The 22,090-nt window shown below is 40.7% G+C and overlaps 1 protein-coding gene across 5 annotated transcripts in view; it reads right to left on the reverse strand.

The window, feature by feature from the left end:
- Nucleotides 1–17,162, reverse strand: part of LOC135544055 (globoside alpha-1,3-N-acetylgalactosaminyltransferase 1-like) — a 44,502-nt gene extending 27,340 nt beyond the window's left edge. For 2 of the 5 annotated variants that reach the window (XM_064971418.1, XM_064971417.1), the window contains exons 1-4: nt 16,625–16,849; nt 6,697–6,911; nt 4,098–4,152; nt 3,968–4,003 (exon numbers count right to left, since the gene is read on the reverse strand). In XM_064971418.1, coding sequence (XP_064827490.1) covers nt 3,968–4,003; nt 4,098–4,152; nt 6,697–6,907 — 302 coding nt within the window. In that variant the 5' untranslated portion in view covers nt 6,908–6,911; nt 16,625–16,849. Of the gene's footprint in view, nt 1–3,967; nt 4,004–4,097; nt 4,153–6,696; nt 6,912–16,624; nt 16,850–16,980 lie in introns of those variants that run through there. The other 3 variants (XM_064971420.1, XM_064971419.1, XM_064971421.1) reach the window with 3 other exon arrangements.
- Nucleotides 17,163–22,090: the final 4,928 nt, after the last annotated feature.

Below are 22,090 nucleotides of genomic sequence, written 5' to 3' on the forward strand. Positions count from 1 at the left end.
TGAAGTGTTTTGTGTAACACCCCCCAGCAAATAACGTTGCTAACTGCAACTAAAACTGCAACACAATTTATCCGTGTACCCTTGTTATTAGGTAACATTAGTTTACAGATTTTTTTTTGTATTGTTTTGTTAACTCCTCCTCGTTTAGTTAGACTGAAGTTGACAGATGTTTGCTGAAAAATAAATGACCCTGTATTTGCTGTGTGTGTGTGTGTGTGTGTGTGTGTATATACAAAGCATACAACAGGTAGCATGTTTATGACAACTGATATTTTTGGGTTCAGTTGTCTTAAGAAAACGTCTGTTTGTTTTCAGGACGACATCTCCATCTCGGAAAATGTTTTCATCCTGGAGGAGACTGTGCAAGAGGCAGGTGATGCATGAAAATACGTGTTATTTCTAAGGCTATTTTTTATTTCAAGTATATGTGGTGATTATTGAATATAACTATAACCTAAATCGATGCCTTAATCGTGTTCTACCAACAGGAAAGAACGGTTAGTACAGCATGCCAAACTGACCCCTAGGAGCCAGAGTGTTCCTGTGCTGCAGTGGAGAAGAGGTCCACTTGGATCATCACTAAAGAGCTCAGGGCCCAGATACATTGCCCTCACGACCATCAGTATACAACTGAGTCCTGCCCCTATATGCCACAGATGGAGCTGACGGAGAGTGAGATCAGTGTAGACCAGAACTCGCTGTATGAACCTGAGAGCTCAGAATCACAATCACAGTGCGGGTCAAGATATACTATTGATCCCTTTGGGGGAGCGGGCTGGTGTTCCCGAAAATGGAGAAGGAGCAGGTCATTCAACAGCGAATTCAAAGATTCACCCTCCCATAAAGGGAATTGGAGAGGAATGGTTTTTCCATTGTTTTTTTAACCTGTTTCAATGGATGTCCTACCTTGTCACGGTTCTGCTGTTTCAATGGATGTCCTACCTTGTCCCGGTTCTGCTGTTTCAATGGATGTCCTACCTTGTCCCGGGTCTGCTGTTTCAATGGATGTCCTACCTTGTCCCGGTTCTGCTGTTTCAATGGATGTCCTACCTTGTCCCGGTTCTGCTGTTTCAATGGATGTCCTACCTTGTCCCGGTTCTGCTGTTTCAATGGATGTCCTACCTTGTCCCGGTTCTGCTGTTTCACTGGATGTCCTAACTTGTCCCGGTTCTGCTGTTCAGACTCTCTCAACCTATTAATGCTCAGCTATGAAGAGACAACTGACATTTTCTCCTGATGTGTGAACTGTTGCATCCTCTATAACCACTGTGGTTATTATTGTGATGTAAAAAGGGCTTTTGTAAAATACGATTGATTGATTGTTTGCTGTGCTGGATGCTGTGTATTCACTAACTTTCCGAATGATGGAAATGCTTATAGTATCTGTAACATATTTTGGTGTGTATTTAATCTGCATCTTAACTTAAAGTGACAATCAGCAGTAGAAACAATAACAAAGTGTCTCCCTGCTCCTCTTTCGGTAAAAAGCTGAGGGATGGGACTGGAGAAATGTAACCCCTCTCAAATTCATAGACAGAGATATAGATGCAAGGACTGACCATCCATGATATAAACATTGTAATCCTGTTTGCAAAATTGTGATCTGTTTCCACTACCATGTATCCACTTCTCCTTGGATAAAGGTGTCTGCTAAATGGCATATTATTAAAGTCTACTTTGACTCTGCCAACTAGTTGCCCGTGTGTGTACCATTCCTTTCCAATAGATGGCAGCCAAAGCAAGTTGAAATCACTACTCTAGCGACAGGGACATGGGATTAGTGCGCACCGAAAGTAGTTAACTAAGAAGCAAGTTTCTGGTTACACTTGAACCTGTTGTAATAGTGGACAAGCTAACGAACACTATTTTTGTACATACAACCCAGGCATTTGATCTATGTCTTAGGCTAGATTTACTAAATTATTTTTATTCAGTGCCTTTGCTTCTGGCTATCCGCGCTTTATGGAAGAAACGGCACACTCAGGGATGAGACGCCGTACACCTCGTCCAATTCTCCCTTGTGCGGATAGGGTGAACTGGCGATAAGCTGTCAGCCTGTATGCTTTGCAACAACAACAAAAAATCATAAGAAAAATGTGTCTGATACCGAAACTAAATCACAATGTATTTATAATGAGCACGCCCCATTGTTTAAAATGAGATTTCATTAATCATGATGCTGTCTGCGATTCCAACTCTGGTCGTCTAAACGTAAATGTGTTGCCAAACAGCGCTGACGATAAACATCTTTATATGAGATATATTATGTACAAACATAAACATCTTTATATGCTTGTACATAATATATATATATATATATATATATATATATATATATATGATATCTTTCATATAAAGATGTTTATATGCTTACACCTTATATATGTACAAGCATATAAACATCTTTATATGGAAGATATCATATATCATGATATGAAAGATGTTTATATGTTTGTACATAATATATCTCATATAAAGATGTTTATCGTCAGCGCTGTTTGGCAACACATTTACGTTTAGACGACCAGAGTTGGAATCGCAGACAGCATCATGATTAATGAAATCTCATTTTAAACAATGGGGCGTGCTCATTATAAATACATTCATAGGGCCTAGGAACAGTGGGTTAACTGCCTTGTTCAGGGACAGGACGACAGATGTGTACATTGTCAGCTCGGGGATTCAATCTAGCAATCTTTCGGTTACTAGTCCAAACAATAACATTTTCACCAATTATTTAACTGGCATATCGTCTGCTGACTGGTCGTGTAACCTCTTCTGCCAGGAAGTCCTTCATAAGGATTAGTAACACAATAAATACATCGCAAAACAGACTGACAGGAACCTCTGACTGGATGTAATACAGCCACCATCCACTGGGATCTTGCACTGTATCGCTACCATCTCTCTCCAACACACACACTCATACTCTAGCCATTACCTGGCAGTATCCCCACTCACACCATTTTGTGTTTACCTATGCCAACCCTCTAGCTGAGGTGTTTCATGCGGCATATCTGTGTTGTGACTGTTACGAGAACGAACTCTGATCTGGGGCAACGATAAAAAAATGAACGGCTTCAGTAGGTTTATTGGCTCCCTAACTAACAATTATTTCATTATCTGTAATAAACTCATTCTCAGACTTGGAGCGACTCTGTAAATTCAGCCATTTTGTGGTGTTCCAAAATGCTCTCTCCTGCCAGTGACGCAACAATGCCAATATGGCGATGTACACTTACAGTTAGCCGGCGTTCTATATCATAGTGTTTCCATTCCCCTTTACAGACTGTTTGTACATAGTCCCCCATTTTAGGGGAGAAAAAAATATTGGGACAAATTCACTTGTGTATTTAAGCAGTATAAAGGTATGTATTTGGTCCCATATTCGTAGCATGCAATGACTACATCAAGCTTGTGACTGGTAGCATCCACATTAAAGTAGAAGTGTTTAGAAAAAATTATACTCTTATTTATCATAAAAGTGACTCCAAAATGACACAGTACATTATTTACCATTAATTTCTATTGGGCACAAAATAATCTGAAACACAATTAAAACAAACAGGTAATGCATCCAACAAATGTGTAGAACTTTAGCCACACCTTACAGTACAGCATCCACCCAGCTTTAGCCACACCTTACAGCACAGCATCCACCCAGCTTTAGCAACACCTTACAGCACAGCATCCACCCAGCTTTAGCAACACCTTACAGTACAGCATCCACCCAGCTTTAGCAACACCTTACAGCACAGCATCCACCCAGCTTTAGCAACACCTTACAGCACAGCATCCACCCAGCTTTAGCAACACCTTACAGCACAGCATCCACCCAGCTTTAGCAACACCTTACAGCACAGCATCCACCCAGCTTTAGCAACACCTTACAGCACAGCATCCACCCAGCTTTAGCAACACCTTACAGCACAGCATTCATTCAGCATTGTAATACATGTTTTCTTACTTGAGAGAGACAGATGTGCAGCGTGAGAAGACAAGCCTTTGATGAGAATAAAAAAAATTAAACAATAGTGATGACAATAAAAACTTTTAAAAAGTTCAAATGTATGCTACAGCTTCTCAAATGTCATTACCAGCAGAGAACCATTCCCCCAGCGATTACTAAAGCAAGTAACCAGTGTTCACGCTCTGGAGAAGGAAAAAAAAACTGTCATTAACAACCAACAATATGAGATGAAGGAAAATTAATTTCTGCTAAATAAGAAGTACTGTAACTACAGTACCAGTCAAAGTTTGGACACACCTACTCATTCCAGAGCTTTTTTATTTTTAATATTTCCTACATTGTAGAATAATAGTGAAGACATCAACTATAAAATAACACATATGGAATCATTTGAAATTTTTCAAAGTAGCCACCCTTTGCCTTGATGACAGCTTTGCAGCTTTAAAAGTGAATTGGTGGAATTTATTTTCTTATTAATGTGTTTGAGCCAATCAGTTGTGTTGTGACAAGGTAGGGGTGGTATACAGAAGATGGTCTTTTACCAAATAGGGCTAAGTCCATATTATAGCAAGAACAGCTCAAATAAGCAAAGAGAAACAACAGTCCATCATTACTTTAAGACCGGTGAAACTCTGTCCTTTGGTCTGATGAGTCCAAATTTGAGATTTTTGCTTGTAACCACCCTGTCATTGTGAGATGCAGAGTAGGTGAACGGATGATCTCCACATCATTCACCACAGTCGAGAGTGGATGAAACATTAATGTTACATGTCAGTTACAATACTAGCTCAGCACTGCAAATAAACCCTAATTTAGTTGCTTTCTGTTAAGTTCAACAGGATATCTTGCCAGTTACATCTGTCATCTAAATAGTAGCCAGTTTCTGCTCTGCTTGCTTTTACAACTCAGTGATAGAACGCAACAGATACAGTGCATTCAGAAAATATTGAGACCCATTGACATCTCAAATTTACTTACAGCCTTTGTTTCCCCCCATCAATCTACACACAATACCCCATAATGACAAAGCAAAAGCAGGTTTTTCTAAATGTTTGCAATTTTTTATTTGATTTATAAAACTGAAATATCACATTTACATACGAATTCTGACCCTTTACTTTGTTGAAGCACCTTTGGCAGCAATTACAGCCTCAAGTCTTCTTGGGTATTTTGTATTTGTTTTATTTAACTAGGCAAGTCAGTTAAGTACAAATTCTTATTTACAAAGACAGCCTACACCGGCCAATCCCGGACAACGCTGGGCCAATTGTGCGCTGCCCTATGGAACTCACACTAACTACCGGATGTGATGGAGCCTGGATTCGAACCAGGGTGTCTGTAGTGACGCCTCTAACACTGAGAGGCAGTACCTTAGACCACTGTGCCACTCGGGGCCCCATGACACTACAAGCTTGGCACACCTGTTTTTGGAGTGTTTCTCCCATTCTTCTCTGTAGATCCGCTCAAGCTCTGTCAGGTTAGATGGGGAGCGTCGCTGCACAGCCATTTTCAGGTCTCTCCAGAGATGTTTGATAAGGTTCAAGTCCGGGCCCCGCTGGGCCACTCAAGGACATTCAGAGACTTGTCCTGAAGCCACACCTGCGTTGTCCTGGCTGTGTGCGCAGGAAGTCCAGTTACTTTGCCCCAGACTGAGGTCATAAGCGCTCTGGAGCAGATTATCACGGATTGCTCCGTTCATCTTTACCTCGATCCTGAATAGTCTCTCAGTCCCTGCCACTGAAAAACACCCCCATAGCATGATGCTGCCACCACCATGCTTCACAGTAGGGATGGTATTGGCCAGGTGATGAGTGGTGCCTGGTTTCCTCCAGACGTGACACTTGGCATTTAGGCCAAAGAGTTCAATCTTGTTTTCATCCGACCAGAGAATGTTTTAGGTGCCTTTTGGCAAACTCTATGTGGGCTGTCATGTGCCCTTTACTGAGAAGTGGCTTCAGTCTTGCCACAAAGGCCTGATTGGTGGCGTGCTGCAGATATGGTTGTCCTGATGGAAGTTTCTCCCATCTCCACAGAGGCACTCTGGAGCTCTGTCAGAGTGACCATTGGGTTCTTGGTCACCTCCCTGACCAAGGACCTTCTCCCCCGATTGATCGGTTTAGCCGGGCAGCCAGCCAGCTCTAGGAAGAGTCTTGGTGGTTCCAAACTTCTTCCATTTAAGAATTATGGAGGCCACTGTGTTCTTGGGGACCTTCAATGCAGCAGAAATATGTTGGTACCCTTCCCCAGATCCTGTCACAGAGCTCTACAGACAATTCCTTCACAACATGGCTTGTTTTATTCTCTGACATGCACTGTCAACGGTGGAACATTTTATAGACAGGTGTGTATCATATCCAATCAATTGAATTTACCACAGGTGGACACCAATCAAGTTGCAGAAACATCAAGGATGATCAACGGAAACAGGATGCACCGGAGCTCAATTTTGAGTCTTATAGCAAAGGGTCTGAATACTTACAGTACCAGTCAAGAGTTTGGACACACCTACTCATTCAAGGATTTTTCTTATTTTTTTGTATGTTATACATTGTGCAATAATAGTGAAGACATCAAAACTATGAAATAACACATATGGAATCATGTAGTAACCCAAAAAAGGGTTAAAGAAATCACAATATATTTTAGATTTGAGATTATTCAAAGTAGCCACCCTTTGCCTTGATGACAGCTTTGCACACTCTTGGCATTCTCTCAACCAGCTTCACCTGGAATGCTTTTCCAACGGTCTTGAAGGAGTTCCCACATATGCTGAGCACTTGTTGTCTGTTTTTCCTTCACTCTGCAGTCCAACTCATCCCAAACAATATCAATTGGGTTGAGGTCGGGTGATTGTGGAGGCCAGGTCATCTGATGCAGCACTCCATCACCCTCCTTGGTCAAATAGCCCTTAAAAAGCCTTGAGGTGTGTTGGGTCATTGTCCTGTTGAAAAACAAATGACAGTCCCACTGTAATGGTAAAAGTCTTGGGTTTCATGCATGTTAACTTCATTGGGATAGGGGGCAGCATTGGGAAGTTTGGATGAAAAGCATGCCCAGAGTAAATTGCCTGTTACTCAGGCCCAGAAGCTAGGATATGCATATTCTTGGTAGATTTGGATAGAACACTAAAGTTTCCCAAACTGTGAAAATAATATCTGTGAGTATAACAGAACTCATATGGCAGGCAAAAACCTGAGAAAAATCCAACCTGGAACTGGGAAATCTGAGGTTTGTAGTTTAAGTGATTGCCTATCCAATATCCTGTGTCTATGGGGTCAGATTGCACTTCTTACAGCTTCCAGTAGATGTCAACAGTCTTTAGAAGTTGTTTCAGGCTTGTATTGTGAAAGGGGTTCGAATAAGAGCCGTTTCAACAAGTGGTCAGGCTAAAAGCCTTTAGTTTAGTCTCGCGCGACAGTCGTTCTCTTTCCTTTCTAATGACAATGGAATTGTCCGGTTGGAATGTTATTGAAGACTTATGATAAAAACATCCTAAATATGGATTGTATACATCGTTTGACATGTTTCTACGAACTTTAATGGAATTTTGACTTTGTCTGGACTTTGTGAGCGCTCTTTGTGCATTTGTATTTACTGGACTAAAACGTCAAACAAACAGGAGGTAATTGGACATAAAGATGAACTTTATCGAACAAAAATAACATTTATTGTCTAACATGGAGACCTGGGAGTGCCATCAGATGAAGATCAAAGGTGATTAATTTTAACGCTATTTCTGACTTGTGACACCTCTCCTTGGTTGAAAAATGGCTCTATGGTTCTCTGTGGCTAAGCGCTGACCAAACATAATCGCATGGTGTGCTTTCACGGTAAAGTCTTTTTGAAATCGGACACTGTGGCTGGATTAACAAGAAGTTTGTCTTTAAAATGGTGGATAATACTTGTATGCTTGAGGAATTTTAAATTATAAGATTTCTGTTTGAATTTGGCGCCCTGCAATTTCACTGGCTGTTGGCGAGGTGGGATGCTCACGTCCTGAACGATCTCAGAGATGTTAACATTAGAAGCCTCCTCCCTAAGTTTGCTTTATTCACTGCTTTAGCACACTCCGCCAACCTGGATGTCCTAGCCGTGTCTGAATCCTTGCTTTAGAAGGCCCGCACCCTCCCGCCCAACATCACTACTCTGGACGGTTCTGACTTAGGCGTCTGGTTAGACTGTAAACTCTCATTCCAGACTCACGTTAAGCATCTCCAATCCAAAATTAAAATCGGTTTCCTATTTCGCAACAAAGCTTCTTTCACTCATGTTGCCAAACATACCCTCGTAAAACTGACCATCCTACCGATCCTGTGTAACTCTGTACTCTTGTTTTTGGTCGCACTGCTTTGCTTTATCTTGCTCAGGTCGAAGTTGTAAATGGGAACTTGTTCTCAACTGGCCTACCCGGTTAAATAAAGGTGAAATAAAATAATATATATATATTTTTTAAATGAAGGTCTAATTCACGCAGTCAAATCAAATTGTATTTGTCACAAGTGTAGACCTTACAGTGAAATGCTTACAAGCCCTTAACCAACATTGCTCTTAGAAGTTAAGATTTATTTATTTTTTAAATTAAGTAAAAAAATAGATAAGAAAACATTTGAAAATAAAAAGTAACAAATAATTAAACAGCAGCAGTAAAATAAAAAGTGAGGCTATATACACGGGATACCGGTACAGAGTCAATGTGCGGGGGCATCGGTTAGTGGAGTTAATATGTACATGTAGGTAGAGTTAAAGTGACTATGCATAGATGATAAACAGAGAGTAGCACCAGCGTAATAGAGGGGTCTGGGTAGCCCTTTGATTAGCTGTTCAGGAGTCTGATGGCTTGTGGGTAGAAGCTGTTTAGAAGCCTTTTGGACCTCGACTTGTTGCTCCGGTACCACTTGCCGTGCGGTAGCAGAGAGAACAGTCTATGACCAGGGTGGCTGGAGTCTTTGACAATCTTTAGGGCCTTCCTCTGATACAGCCTGATAGAGGTTCTGCATGGCAGGAAGCTTGGCCCCAGTGATGTACTGGCCTCTAATGCCTTGCGGTCGGAGGACAAGCAGTTGCCATACCAGGCAGTGATGCAACCAGTCAGGATGCTCTCGATGGTGCAGCTGTAGAACCTTTTGTGGATCTGAGGACCCATGCCAAACCTTTTCAGTCTTCTGAGGGGGAATAGCCTTCATCGTTCCCTCTTCACGACGGCCTTGGTGTTGTTTTGGTGTGTTTGGAACATGATAGTTTGTTGGTGATGTAGACACCAAGGAACTTGAAGCTCTCAATCTTTTCCACTACAGCCTGATGAGAATGGGGGCGTGCTCGGTCCTCCTTGTCCTGTAGTCAACAATCATCTCCTTTGTCTTGATCACGTTGAGGGAGAGGTTGTTGTCCTGGCACCACACGACCAGGTCTCTGACCTCCTCCCCATAGGCTGTGTCATTGTTGTCGGTGATTAGGCCTACCACTTTCATTGGCAAACTTGGTGTTGGAGTCGTGCCTGGCCATGCAGTCATGAGTGAACAGGGAGTACAGGATGGGACTGAGAACGCACCCCTGAGGGGCCCCCGTGTTGAGGATCAGCGTGGCGGATGTGTTGTTACCTACCCTTACCACCTGGGGGCGGCCTGTCAGGAAGTCCAGGATCCAGTTGCAGAGGGAGGTGTTCAGTCCCAGGGTCCTTAGCTTAGTGATGAGCTTTGAGGGCACTATGGTGTTGAACGCTGAGCCTGTAGTCAATGAATAGCATTCTCACATAGGTGTTCCTTTTGTCCAGGTGGGAAAGGGCAGTGTTGAGCCCGGAACATTTTTCAGTCAGTACTAGCAAAATAGTCCTGTAGCTTCGCATCGGCTTCATCTGACGACTTTCTTATTGACCAAGTCACTAGTGCTTCCTGCTTTTGCTTGTAAGCAGGAATCAGGAGAATATAATTATGATCAGATTTGCCAAATGGAGGGCGAGGGAGAGCTTTGTACACATCTCTATGTGTGGAGTAAAGGTGGTCTAGAGTTTTATTCCCCTCTGGATGCACATTTAAAATGCTGATATCAGTTTTACCTAAATTCTTCGAGTTTTCCTGCATTAAAGTCCCCGTCCGCTAAGAACGCCGCCTCTGGATTAGCGTTTTCCTGTTTGCTTATGGCCGTATACAGCTCATTGAGTGCAGTCTTAGTGCCAGCATTGGTCTGCTGTGGTATATAGACAGCTATGAAAAATATAGATGTAAACTCTCTTGGTAAATAGTGTGGTCTACAGGTTATTATGAGATACTCTACCTCAGGTGAGCAAAACCTTAAGACATCCTTTGATTTCATGCACCAGTTGTTGTTTACAAATATACATAGACCTCCATGTATTACAAGAGGCCGCTGTTCTATCCTGCCGAAAAAGCGTAAAACCTGTCAGCTGTATGTTAATCATGTCGTCGTTCAGCCACGACTCTGTGAAACATAAGATAGGATTGGTAGGATTTATGTGCTTGTAGTTCGTCTATTTAATCATCGATTAATTGTAAGTTGGCTAATAGGACCGAAGGTAGATTACCCTCTCCGCGACGGATCCTTACAAGGCACCCGGACCGTCGTCCACCATTTCGCCGTCTTTTCCGCCTACGAATGACGGGGATGAGGGCCTTGTCAAGTGTCTGGCTCCGTCCGACTCGTTGAAGAAGAATTCCTCCAATACGGGGTGAGTAATCGCTGCCCTGATATCAAGAAAATCTTTTCGGTCATAAAAATCACGGTGACAAAAACATTATGTACAAAATGAGTTACAAATAACGCAACTAAAAAAAAATACACATTAGCACAATTAGTTACGGGAGCGTAAAACGGCGACCATATCCTTCTGCGCCATTATTAAGCAAAAACCAGTCTCCTCTGAACAGTTAATGTTGAGATGTGTCTGTTACTTGAACTCTGAAGCATTCATTTGCGTTGCAATTTCTGAGGCTGGTAACTCTAATGAACGTATCCTCTGCAGCAGAGGTAACTCTGGGTCTTCCATTCCTGTGGCGGTCCTCGTGAGAACCAGTTTCTTCATAGCGCTTGATGGTTTTTGCGTCTGTACTTGAAGAAACTTTCCAAGTTCTTGACATTTTCCACATTGACTGACCATCATGTCTAAAATAATGGACTGTCATTTCTCTTTGCTTATTTGAGCTGTTCTTGTCATAATATGGATTTTGTCTCCTACCAAATAGGGCTATCTTCTGTACACCAACCCTTCCTTGTCACAACACAAATGATTGTGGAATTTCTTTCCTTCTTAATGCATTTGAACCAAACTAACAAGGCACACCTGTTAATTGAAATGCATTCCAAGTGACTACCTCATCAAGCTGGTTGAGAGAATGACAGGAGATAAAGCTTTCATCAAGACAAAGGATTTCTACTTTGAATAATCTCAAATACATTTTGATTTGTTTAACACGGTTTTGGTTAATACATGATTCCATATATGTTATTTCATAGCTTTGATGTCTTCACTATTATTCTACAATGTATAAAATAGTCAAAATAAAGAAATCCTGTAATGAGTTCTGTAGGTGTGTCCAAACTTGTGACTGGTACTCTGTGTATTAAAGTAGTCAAAAGTTTAGTATTTGGTCCCATATTTCTAGCATGCAATGACTCCATCAAGCTTGTGGCTCTACAAACTTGTTAGATCCATTTGCTGTCTGTTTTGCTTGTGTTTCGGATTATTTTCGTAATAGTGTAGTGTCATTTTGGAGTCACTTTTATTGTAAATAAGAATAGGTTTCTAAACACTTCTGTAATTCATGTCTATGCCACCATCATTATGGATAGTCCTGAATGAATCGTTAATACTGATGAGTGAGAAAGTTACAGATACACAAATATCATCCCCCTCCCCCAAAAAATGCTACCCTCCCCTGTTATAATGCTGAGAGGTTAGCATGTCTTGGGGTTATTATATTTGTGCGTCTGTAACCGTTTTTAGCCTTTATAAAAGTAAAGTCATACAGGAGTTCCGGTGACGATGTGGAGAGGAGAGGAGTGGCAGTAAACTAACGAGGCTGTGTAGCTCCAACCCGATTTTAACAGATTGTAAATATTCAACGCCTAGTTACTCATTTTGTTAATTAACTAATTGTCCAAGATATCGGTTACATGGAAAACGACTTAGAAACGCACAAAAGCAGACACTTAACGAAAACATTGTTTATACCTGCAGCTTCTGCTAGCAAGGAAAATGGCGGAGAATAACAGCCTGATGATGATGACGACCCAGTTCTAAAGGAGATTTTCAAAATTAACAAAAATCTAGAAGAGAAAGTGGGCTGAAATAAAACAGTGGGCCTGAAAACAAGTGGACACTCGACAAACGCCGAAGAGAGGATATCAACATTGGAGGACAAGAAAGGGAAAGGGACAAAGGTGGAGTTTTTCCCTGACTTTTCCAATGAGGTTCAGGACAAGAGAAGTGCATTCACGGAGGTGAGACATGTGCATGAAACGGGGACTGAAATACTCCTTGCAATACCCTGCCGCGTTCTGGATTACTGTGAGGTTCACTACATCGATTCAGAGGCCCAAAGAAGTGTGTCACGCACAGCAATGAGAACAAACAATCTGAGTAGTGTGGTAGGCTATGGAGAATCCACATCATGGCATTGGTTCATCGCCGATAGACCATTTCTCTAAGCTAATAGAACTTCCTATGTTGTGAGTAACAGTCTCACTGAGTGTTTATGCTACAAATGTTGCCTTCAACTTATTTTTCTGTTTTTTTATTTTTTTTTATTTTTTTTTCACCTTTATTTAACCAGGTAGGCTAGTTGAGAACAAGTTCTCATTTACAACTGCGACCTGGCCAAGATAAAGCATAGCAGTGTGAACAGACAAAACAGAGTTACACATGGAGTAAACAATTAACAAGTCAATAACACAGTAGAAAAAAAAGGGGGAGTCTATATACAATGTGTGCAAAAGGCATGAGGAGGTAGGCGAATAATTACAATATTGCAGATTAACACTGGATTGATAAATGATCATGTACAGGTAGAGATATTGGTGTGCAAAAGAGCAGAAAAGTAAATAAATAACTGTGGGGATGAGGTAGGTGAAAATTGGTGGGCTATTTACCAATAGATTATGTACAGCTGCAGCGATCGGTTAGCTGCTCAGATAGTTGATGTTTGAAGTTGGTGAGGGAGATAAAGGTCTCCAACTTTAGCGATTTTTGCATTTCGTTCCAGTCACAAGCAGCAGAGTACTGGAACGAAAGGCGGCCGAATGAGGTGTTGGCTTTAGGGATGATCAGTGAGATACACCTGCTGGAGCGCGTGCTACGGATGGGTGTTGCCATCGTGACCAGTGAACTGAGATAAGGCGGAGCTTTACCTAGCATGGCCTTGTAGACGACCTGGAGCCAGTGGGTCTTGCGACGAATATGTAGCGAGGGCCAGCCGACGAGAGCATACAAGTCGCAGTGGTGGGTAGTATAAGGTGCTTTAGTGACAAAACGGATGGCACTGTGATAAACTGCATCCAGTTTGCTGAGAAGAGTGTTGGAAGCAATTTTGTAGATGACATCGCCGAAGTCGAGGATCGGTAGGATAGTCAGTTTTACTAGGGTAAGCTTGGCAGCGTGAGTGAAGGAGGCTTTGTTACGGAATAGAAAGCCGACTCTTGATTTGATTTTCGATTGGAGATGTTTGATATGGGTCTGGAAGGAGAGTTTGCAGTCTAGCCAGACACCTAGGTACTTATAGGTGTCCACATATTCAAGGTCGGAACCATCCAGTGTGGTGATGCTAGTCGGGCATGCGGGTGCAGGCAGCGATCGGTTGAAAAGCATGCATTTGGTTTTACTAGCGTTTAAGAGCAGTTGGAGGCCACGGAAGGAGTGTTGTATGGCATTGAAGCTCGTTTGGAGGTTAGATAGCACAGTGTTCAATGTTTACAGTTATCATTATCGTCCTAGATTGAGCAGATTTATAGTCCAAGTTTATCATTCTGTTTTCACTTTTATAACCGCAATAGTTGGTCAATATAGGCCTCGACAAATGTGTTCGTGCCATGCGTGATGGGCACAACCCAAAGTGTTACTTTGGTATAAGTCATAATAATGACATAAACTGTCTCCTTTTGGTGTTTGTTCTCTGTGTATATTCCTGCTTTGTGGAATTAGACAGTTCATGAGAAAGGTAATCTCTTCTCTTTAGGAGTATAATGATCAGCCTGTCTTTGTTTGATGTTTTTGGTTGCTCTGTCATTTATGACGTCATCGCTGTCGTATCAAAATGTATATGGTAATGGCTATATTTGGCGTTGGTAAAAACGTTCTTATTCTGGTTGGAGCGTCAGTGCTCGGAAGGACCTCGGGACACATCACACGGATGAAGGCCTTGTTTAGGGAGGATATTTTTTTATTTGATCATGTGGGGTTGGAATATGTTTATGACATATTTGTTCTAAAGTTTAGTGTTGTATTTGGGGTGCACTACCAGCCGTTTACTTTCTTTAATTCGATAAGCAAAGACTATACGAAACGCATTGATTTAAAATATTCTGACAGGTCGTCACGTTTTGGTCATAGTATATTTAAAAAGATTTCAGACATAATGTAAGTAAAATGACCTAGTAGAATGTGAACGGATTGGGTTCATGTTCTAAAAGACGGAAGGAATTCTCTTAAAAATACTCAAACGTAATTATGCTCCAAGGTACCCGCCTGTTGGAAAAGGAGGTGTATTCTATTTTCCAAAAGTATACATGTTCAAATTGAAAAAGAGTTGGGACAAATCGGGACCAATCTTGATTTTACTTGGAAAGGTTTCGGGACAAAATATAATATCTGGAAATATTTATGCTCCGAATGAAGAGGACCCAGACATCTTCCTTCAATTTAACAAAATAATATTGGATTTCGGATATTTTCCTTTGATCCTAGGGGGGAGTATTATAAAATCAGGTCCCTGATGCAATTTTAGATATCATAAAGCCACGTTTTGGATCTATGGACTGATCAATCCAACTGCTGGTAATTACACATTATTTTCGAATAGGCACACTGTTTATTCACGCATCGAATATTGATATAATAACCATCATATCATTATAGGGCCGGCGGGTAGCCTAGTGGTTAGGGTGTTAGGCCAGTAAACGAAAGGAAAAAAAAAAGTTGTTCTGCCCCTAAACAAGGCAGTTAACTCGCTGTTCCTGGGCCATCATTGTAAATAAGAATTTGCTCTTGCCTCGTTAAATAAAATATCGAAGTAAACTTGGAGTCACGCGATGATACGGTGTTTGCTCCTCTCACTATGACTCGGGAAAACATGCAGTTTAGTAGGCCACAGATCAAATAGTTATGATGAACTTTACAAGGCGGGAAAAGTACACGGTGATCTTGATGCTCCTTTCCAATTAATATCGAGGGTGACAGTGACATGATGGTCAGTGCTTGACTGCCGTTTGACACTGATCCATAATAATCTCATCATGTAGACTAGCCTACCCACACTATATCTGCAAACTGTTGCACTCTAGCCATGTGCCAAAACCAGCGTGGGCACATTTGCTACTTAATGCAGTAGAAATGAAAATGCGACGGAAACCCATTGAATTTAAGATTTTTATTCGGTAGGCTACATGTTGTGTGCCACGTCATCAAGCACTGATTTATATCCGCAACATGTCCATTTGGTGGAAACACACCACTAGTGGTATAATGGCAAGAACAACAAACGTATGCGGAATTTAGAATATTCGTATGAAAATATGTTGCCAATTGGATGGAAACGTACCTACAGTCCCAATACTTTTGGAACTCACTGTATGACTGGTCGTGGCTAAATCTGGTGTAAACAATGCACGTTCATGAGATTTGATGCGTCATAATCATGGTTGCTTGCCAGCGACCTTTACCAGGCTGTTACAAGTGTAGATTATTTTGCCCTTCTCACGTAGTAGCCTATCCCGACCAAAAGCCCTTCACCTGTCTAATCATCAATCAATGTGATTTTGTTGAACTGAATCAGTCTCCGTCGATATATTTCGTTATTTGATCTCTGGCTGGGCAAATAAGTGGAAGTACGAGGTAGCCAATCTATTCGTTTGCTAATGCATCACTGATCAGACACATTTAGCATGCTATAAGTAGCATATATCAAGTGTATCATTTTACTATTGATTTGCGTATAGGCAACTCGAAAAGCCCCGGAGGTTGTGAATTATTAACACAAGACTTAAATACTTTTGAAAATATAGATTGCTATTATTTTCTGTGCCCATCACCCTACGCCTGATCCCTACTAAGCGTAGAATAGGCTATACGCCCAGGTGTAGCTCATTGAAGGGTTTACACCCATATGGTTCCTATTTGCACCAAACCTGAAATATATTTTCTTGTATAATATCTCAATTGTATTATGTACATATGATATACATTTAATAATATTATACGTGTTATTGATACCTAATTAGCAGACAATAGGGTTAACAGACATGGATTTCTAAAATAGCCTATTCACTGACCTCAATACATGAATGTAATATAGATTTAATAAAATACATTCAATTAAATAGATAAACACTCACTCATTAAACTTGTCTTCACTAACTTATCTACTCAAACGTATCATATCTACATGTAAGGACATTAAATATTTATTTTTCAATTAAATTTGTACTCACTTCGTATCATTTTTACTGACGCTCCTGAGAATCACCTGGTCCCAGTTGTCTGTATAGTATAAGGTGCATATAGCTATCTATACCTCACTTTATACAAACTCTATATTTCCATTGAGCTCCCACCGTCTCCAGGAGTGTGCACTTGTTCACGCCCCGTTATGCATTTAGAAGCATTGGATTAGTGCAAGCATGGCTGGAGGAAGGTTCCACCATATTCCTCAACTCTCACACCATTCAGTTAATTTAAAATTCATGGGGGGGGGACGTGTGCAAAAGCATAGAATGTCGTTATAGAGCCTATTGTGCGGTCCTATGGTTACGGTCCAAGCACTTAAAAGACAACCTCGTCCACTTACCCTCAGCTTATGCCCTTGGGGAATCCCAGTCGCCAATTTGGAGGGTGGTCCAAATGATTAGCCAAGCAAGGGAAGTTTGCAACGTATGCCCCTCAGCCCTAGTTTTTAGTCGGCTTTGCGAGTGTACAATTATGTTCACTTCGTGGCCTGAAACTCCCCATAAGAAAAGTCCGCGAAAACTTAAAAATTACATCAATGGAGAAGTCAACATACAAGTGTAAGTAAAAACGAATGCAAATAAATTAAATGCTACTACTCCGTAAAAAGCAATTGCTTTTCTTTTGGAAATTGTAGGAATAAAACATTTTCCTTCATCAGAAGTTCCAGCTAGGCAGGCTAACGTCAGTTAGCTAATTAATTTGCTAGCTATCATACATGATATATTTAATAGAAGTAGACATGCACTCATGATTGACTGTAGCACATAAAGCGCCCACAAGCTACCGATGGCTGAAAACAGTCATCGCAGATTGAATGAGTGACGAATTTCCGACCAAAATCATTCCTTCCTCGTCGCTTTTTTTACTTGAAAATAATATTAACAACAAATATTTGTTATATATATATATATATATATATATATATATATATAATATACAAAGGACAATTGGGCTAGGGGGTACAATATCACATTACACAAGGACCATACATACACGTATTATTCTAACAGCTTTTTTGTTAGTATTTGCCCTAAAATAGTTCAATTTATTTTTGTAAGGAAAGAAAATGTGGTGTTTTGTTTGTAAATTTTACATTTGTGGAAAATCGACCTTTCGCAAAGCAGTTGGAATAGAGCCCTAATCTCTCCTCAGAAGCAACAGTGACAGGGACGGTCAAAAACAACTTGATTGCCGTGGCAACATCAGGGAAACTGGGCAGAAGGGAGTGGTGCTTCAAATACAGCAGTTCGGCAACATCTTTAATTGCCGGTCACAACACATTATGGAAAGAGATTAACTGTATGAATCAAATTTTAAAATTGTCACATGCTTCGTAAACACGTGTAGACTGACAGTAAAATGCTTACTTACTGCCCTTCCCAACAATGCAGAGATGAAAATATAAAGAGAAAAATAACACCAAGAATGAATACAGAATGAGTAACGATAAGTGTACCAGTACTGAGTCGATGTGCAAGGGTACGAGGCAATTGAGGTAGATATGTTCACTGAACAAAAATAGAAAACACAACATATGAAGTGCTGGTCCCATGTTTCATGAGCTGAAATAAAAGATCACAGAAATGTGGCACCTGGCAGTGCTATTTTGACAAGGCCTGGAATGTCATATGGTCATGGTCTTTCCGGGGTTCATCTTCATCCAGGCATCACGTTCAGCACTTTTGAAATGGACAGCAACAGAATTCAGAACATGGGCCATTCTTACAGTAGTATCCCTGTACACCAAGTCAGAACAGTAGGATAAATTACAGCGGCTCATAAGCGGAAAATGAATGCTCTCAATGAACAATATTCGATGACAGTTCTCTACAACAGTCTATATGTGCACCACCAAGTCAAAACAGTAGGCTAAGTTCTGAGGGGGAGACACACAGGCTATTAACAGCTTACTACACAACATACACTTAGTTTCTTAGCTACAGTATACACATCACCCTGGCACATCACTGTTGCAGAGGCATACAATACACATTTTGGAACATACCGGGGGAGGGCTAAGCCATTAATTAAGTCAATTCTCATTTTATACATTAAATTACATTTATCTGACATTGTGCTCGTGTTTGACATTTACATTTTAGTCGAGGCTCTTATCCAGAGCGACTTAAATACTGTACATGTTCATATTTTTTTTGTATTTCATATTTCGAGATTTGATAAAGTAATACTGGGAATATAATTGAGATGCAAGTTAATCAACCTATATGTAGACGTACATGGGTTCAGAGTGATCTCTTTATGGATAGTGATAAGGTTACATAATTATGACTGTCTACAGGATCTGGGAGATAGTCTCAGAAAAAGATTGGCATATATTAAAGCCACGAGGAGAGAGGAGCGGAAATGAATTCATATAAGAGGTACTAATAGCAAAGCCATAAAGACACTAAGAGAAACGCACGAGCATTCTACCGATTCGGCTCAAATATGGGAATAAAATCTAATCATGGATACAATTCGGTTCTGCTGAAAGACAAATTCCAATCTTAGAAAATTCAGGGAAGTAATTGTGACTTGGCACAATGATATAAAAGAAGAATCATTAACTCAATACAACAGCGTATTGATGTTAGAGTTCTATCAGCGTAATCGCACTGACCGTGCCATTTGTGAAGTAATTTGAGTATGGACGTTGTTAAATGGGGTACTTGGTAAATTCGCTTTGGCTTTTTCCGGCTGAATATGGCCGGTGTTGGTAACCGTTAGGGAAATGTAATCTTAATTATTAACAGCAACACAGTCACCATTGTTTTGAATAAACATGTAAAAAGCCTAACCACCTCTGCTACGTGAGTAGAATGGAGAGTGGAGAGGTGTTTGTTTGTGTCTGGAAGTAGTGCTAGCTAGCAAGCTAGCCAATTTAAGCCAGTTGGCTTGGGTGTGAGGCAGATAAAGTATAATGTTCAGTTAATATTCACTATTTGCAGTTTAAATTTTAAACAATTTTGAGAGTTTGAAATTGGGATATTTTGCTAGAGACATGGGCATTCCCGGGCATAGAGCCAACATAGAAATTAATATTAACATATTTGGAAAATTCCCAAAACAAATATTTATAATTCCCCTATGTTTTAGCTCAAATGCAAAAAAGAAAGACAAGTGTTGTCTCGACCGTCTTGCCCAATAATGTTTGAACCATATTTTGTTCGGCTGCTGCCATGTGGTGTTGCTGCCATGCTGTGTTGCTGCCATGCTGTGTTGCTGCCATGCTGTGTTGCTGCCATGCTGTGTTGCTGCCATGCTGTGTTGCTGCCATGCTGTGTTGCTGCCATGCTGTGTTGCTGTCCTCTGTCTCTCTTTTATGTAGTGTTATGGTGTCTTGTCGTGATGTGTGTTTTGTCCGATATTTTTATTTCAATTCCCAGCCCCCCATTCCCCGCAGGAGGCATTTGCCTTCTGGTAGGCCGTCATGCAACCATTTGTATCAGTTTGGGTCTATTCGACAGTTTAGAAAGTCCAGAAGGGCACATTATCAGTTCACTCATGGTGTATTTTGTCAGAATGTAGCCTGGTGTTAAGATAGGCAAATACTACTCCATTTTTGCCCCTCCCTACATCTACCCCTAATTCCCATAACATCGTAGATTAGAAATTAACTTCTGTTAATGCATTCAATATATTAGTCATTAACCGTTTGGTCTCATTGTCGGAGTGGATATGTGTCTTGTAGAACCCACAACCTATGCTACACTTGTGAGAAACAAGTTGTTTTTCATTACATTTACGAGTTTTGTCCATTTATTCGTCGTCTTTCGTTTGAAACGCTTCTGTCAATGTTTAGTAAGGACGCAAACCTGATTACCGTATAGCAGTAGGACTAGTCTACCTGGTCTGCGCGCAAATGTAGACCTATAAAATATTCTCATTTGGGGATGGCTGATTTAGTATTTCTGATTGTCTTAACTCACCACCACTAATGAGCTGTGGAGCTTCTCAAAGTGAATTCCCTTCACTTGAAACGGCAATTAAACAAAGTCTTTTTTTTAAAGAATCAATTGAGAAGGACATTAGTTACTCAAAGTATTTTAACAATATTTCCACCCCTCGCCCTTTCGATAACCACTCGGCCTAAAAGGGAAAAATGCAATGCTCTAATCCAGTGGAGGAAAAAACGGATTACTTCTTATCCCTTGCAACAACAACAAAAAATATTCAGCTGTGTCTGTCCTGAGCTCATTGGCGTGGGAAACTGAGGGCCCAGAATATTTTATACAATAGTTCAAGTTTGCTAGCAAGTTTTGGGGTGACTCAGTTGATAGTTGATCAAATGTTTCAAGATCTTTGAAGACTGGCTACGCCTGGCCTATGTGATTTGTAGGATATTTATTTTTAAATCAGTATATTTTCTACCTGCAGGCGTCAATGTTTTTATTTGTTGGCATTATGCATGTTATTACATAGTTGGCAATAGTCACTTGTAGATTTGTATAATTTTAATTTAGAATATAGATCAACCACAGACAATGAGTCTGAATGAAATGACTGCTCCACTAAGATGTGCGTATGAAAATCATAACTGGCACGCAGATTGGTACAAGTGGTAAGAATAATTGGCACTAGGAATGGACAAAGTTTCCGAACCCTGGCTATTACCGGCAACTTTAGGAGCATAAAGGTAGAATCTGCGAAGGCCAGCAGAAGGAGGGTCAGGAACAGGTATTTTTCTTCTGGTGAAGCTATCTTGAGCTCTGGCTCTGTAACGTGTACGCTAAGAATCGGGAAGCAAGTACAAAGAGTGAATTTAATCAATAATGGAATGAAACACGAGTAGCAAACAGACAATGGCTGCATTTCAAACTCATCGGACACAACGTTGTCCACTTACCCACGCCTTATGCCCTTAGGGGGGGGGATCCCCGCGGCCTCATTTGTCGACGGTCCAAATGATTAGCCAAGCAAGGGAACTTTGCAACGTATGCCCCCCAGCCCTGTTTTTTTTATGGAGTTAGCGAGTGTACAATTATGTTCACTTCGGGCCTGACAAATTACTCAGGTAGCATATTGTTGCTTTATATGCACTATACAGGCCACGAGGTGAACATAATTGTACAATCGTAAACTCCATTAAAAATGAGTGCTGAAGGGGCTTACGTTGCAAACTCTCCTTGCTTGGCTAATCATTTGGACCAACAGAAATACAGTTCAAGTCAGAAGTTTACATACACCTTCTCCAAATACATTGAAACTAAGTTGTTTTTTTTTGTTTGTTTTTTTTAACAATTCGTGACATTTCATCCTAGTAAAAATAATAATTTTGTACGCCCAATTTATCAGTTTTTGATTTGTTAAAAAAGTTTGAAATATCCAATAAATGTCGTTCCACTTCATGATTGTGTCCCACTTGTTGTTGATTCTTCACAAAAAAAATACAGTTTTATATCTTTGTTTGAAGCCTGAAATGTGGCAAAAGGTCAAAGTTCAAGGGGGCC

The sequence above is a fragment of the Oncorhynchus masou genome, chromosome 8 (assembly GCF_036934945.1).
Source record: "Oncorhynchus masou masou isolate Uvic2021 chromosome 8, UVic_Omas_1.1, whole genome shotgun sequence".
In the NCBI taxonomy this organism is placed as follows: Eukaryota; Metazoa; Chordata; class Actinopteri; order Salmoniformes; family Salmonidae; genus Oncorhynchus; species Oncorhynchus masou.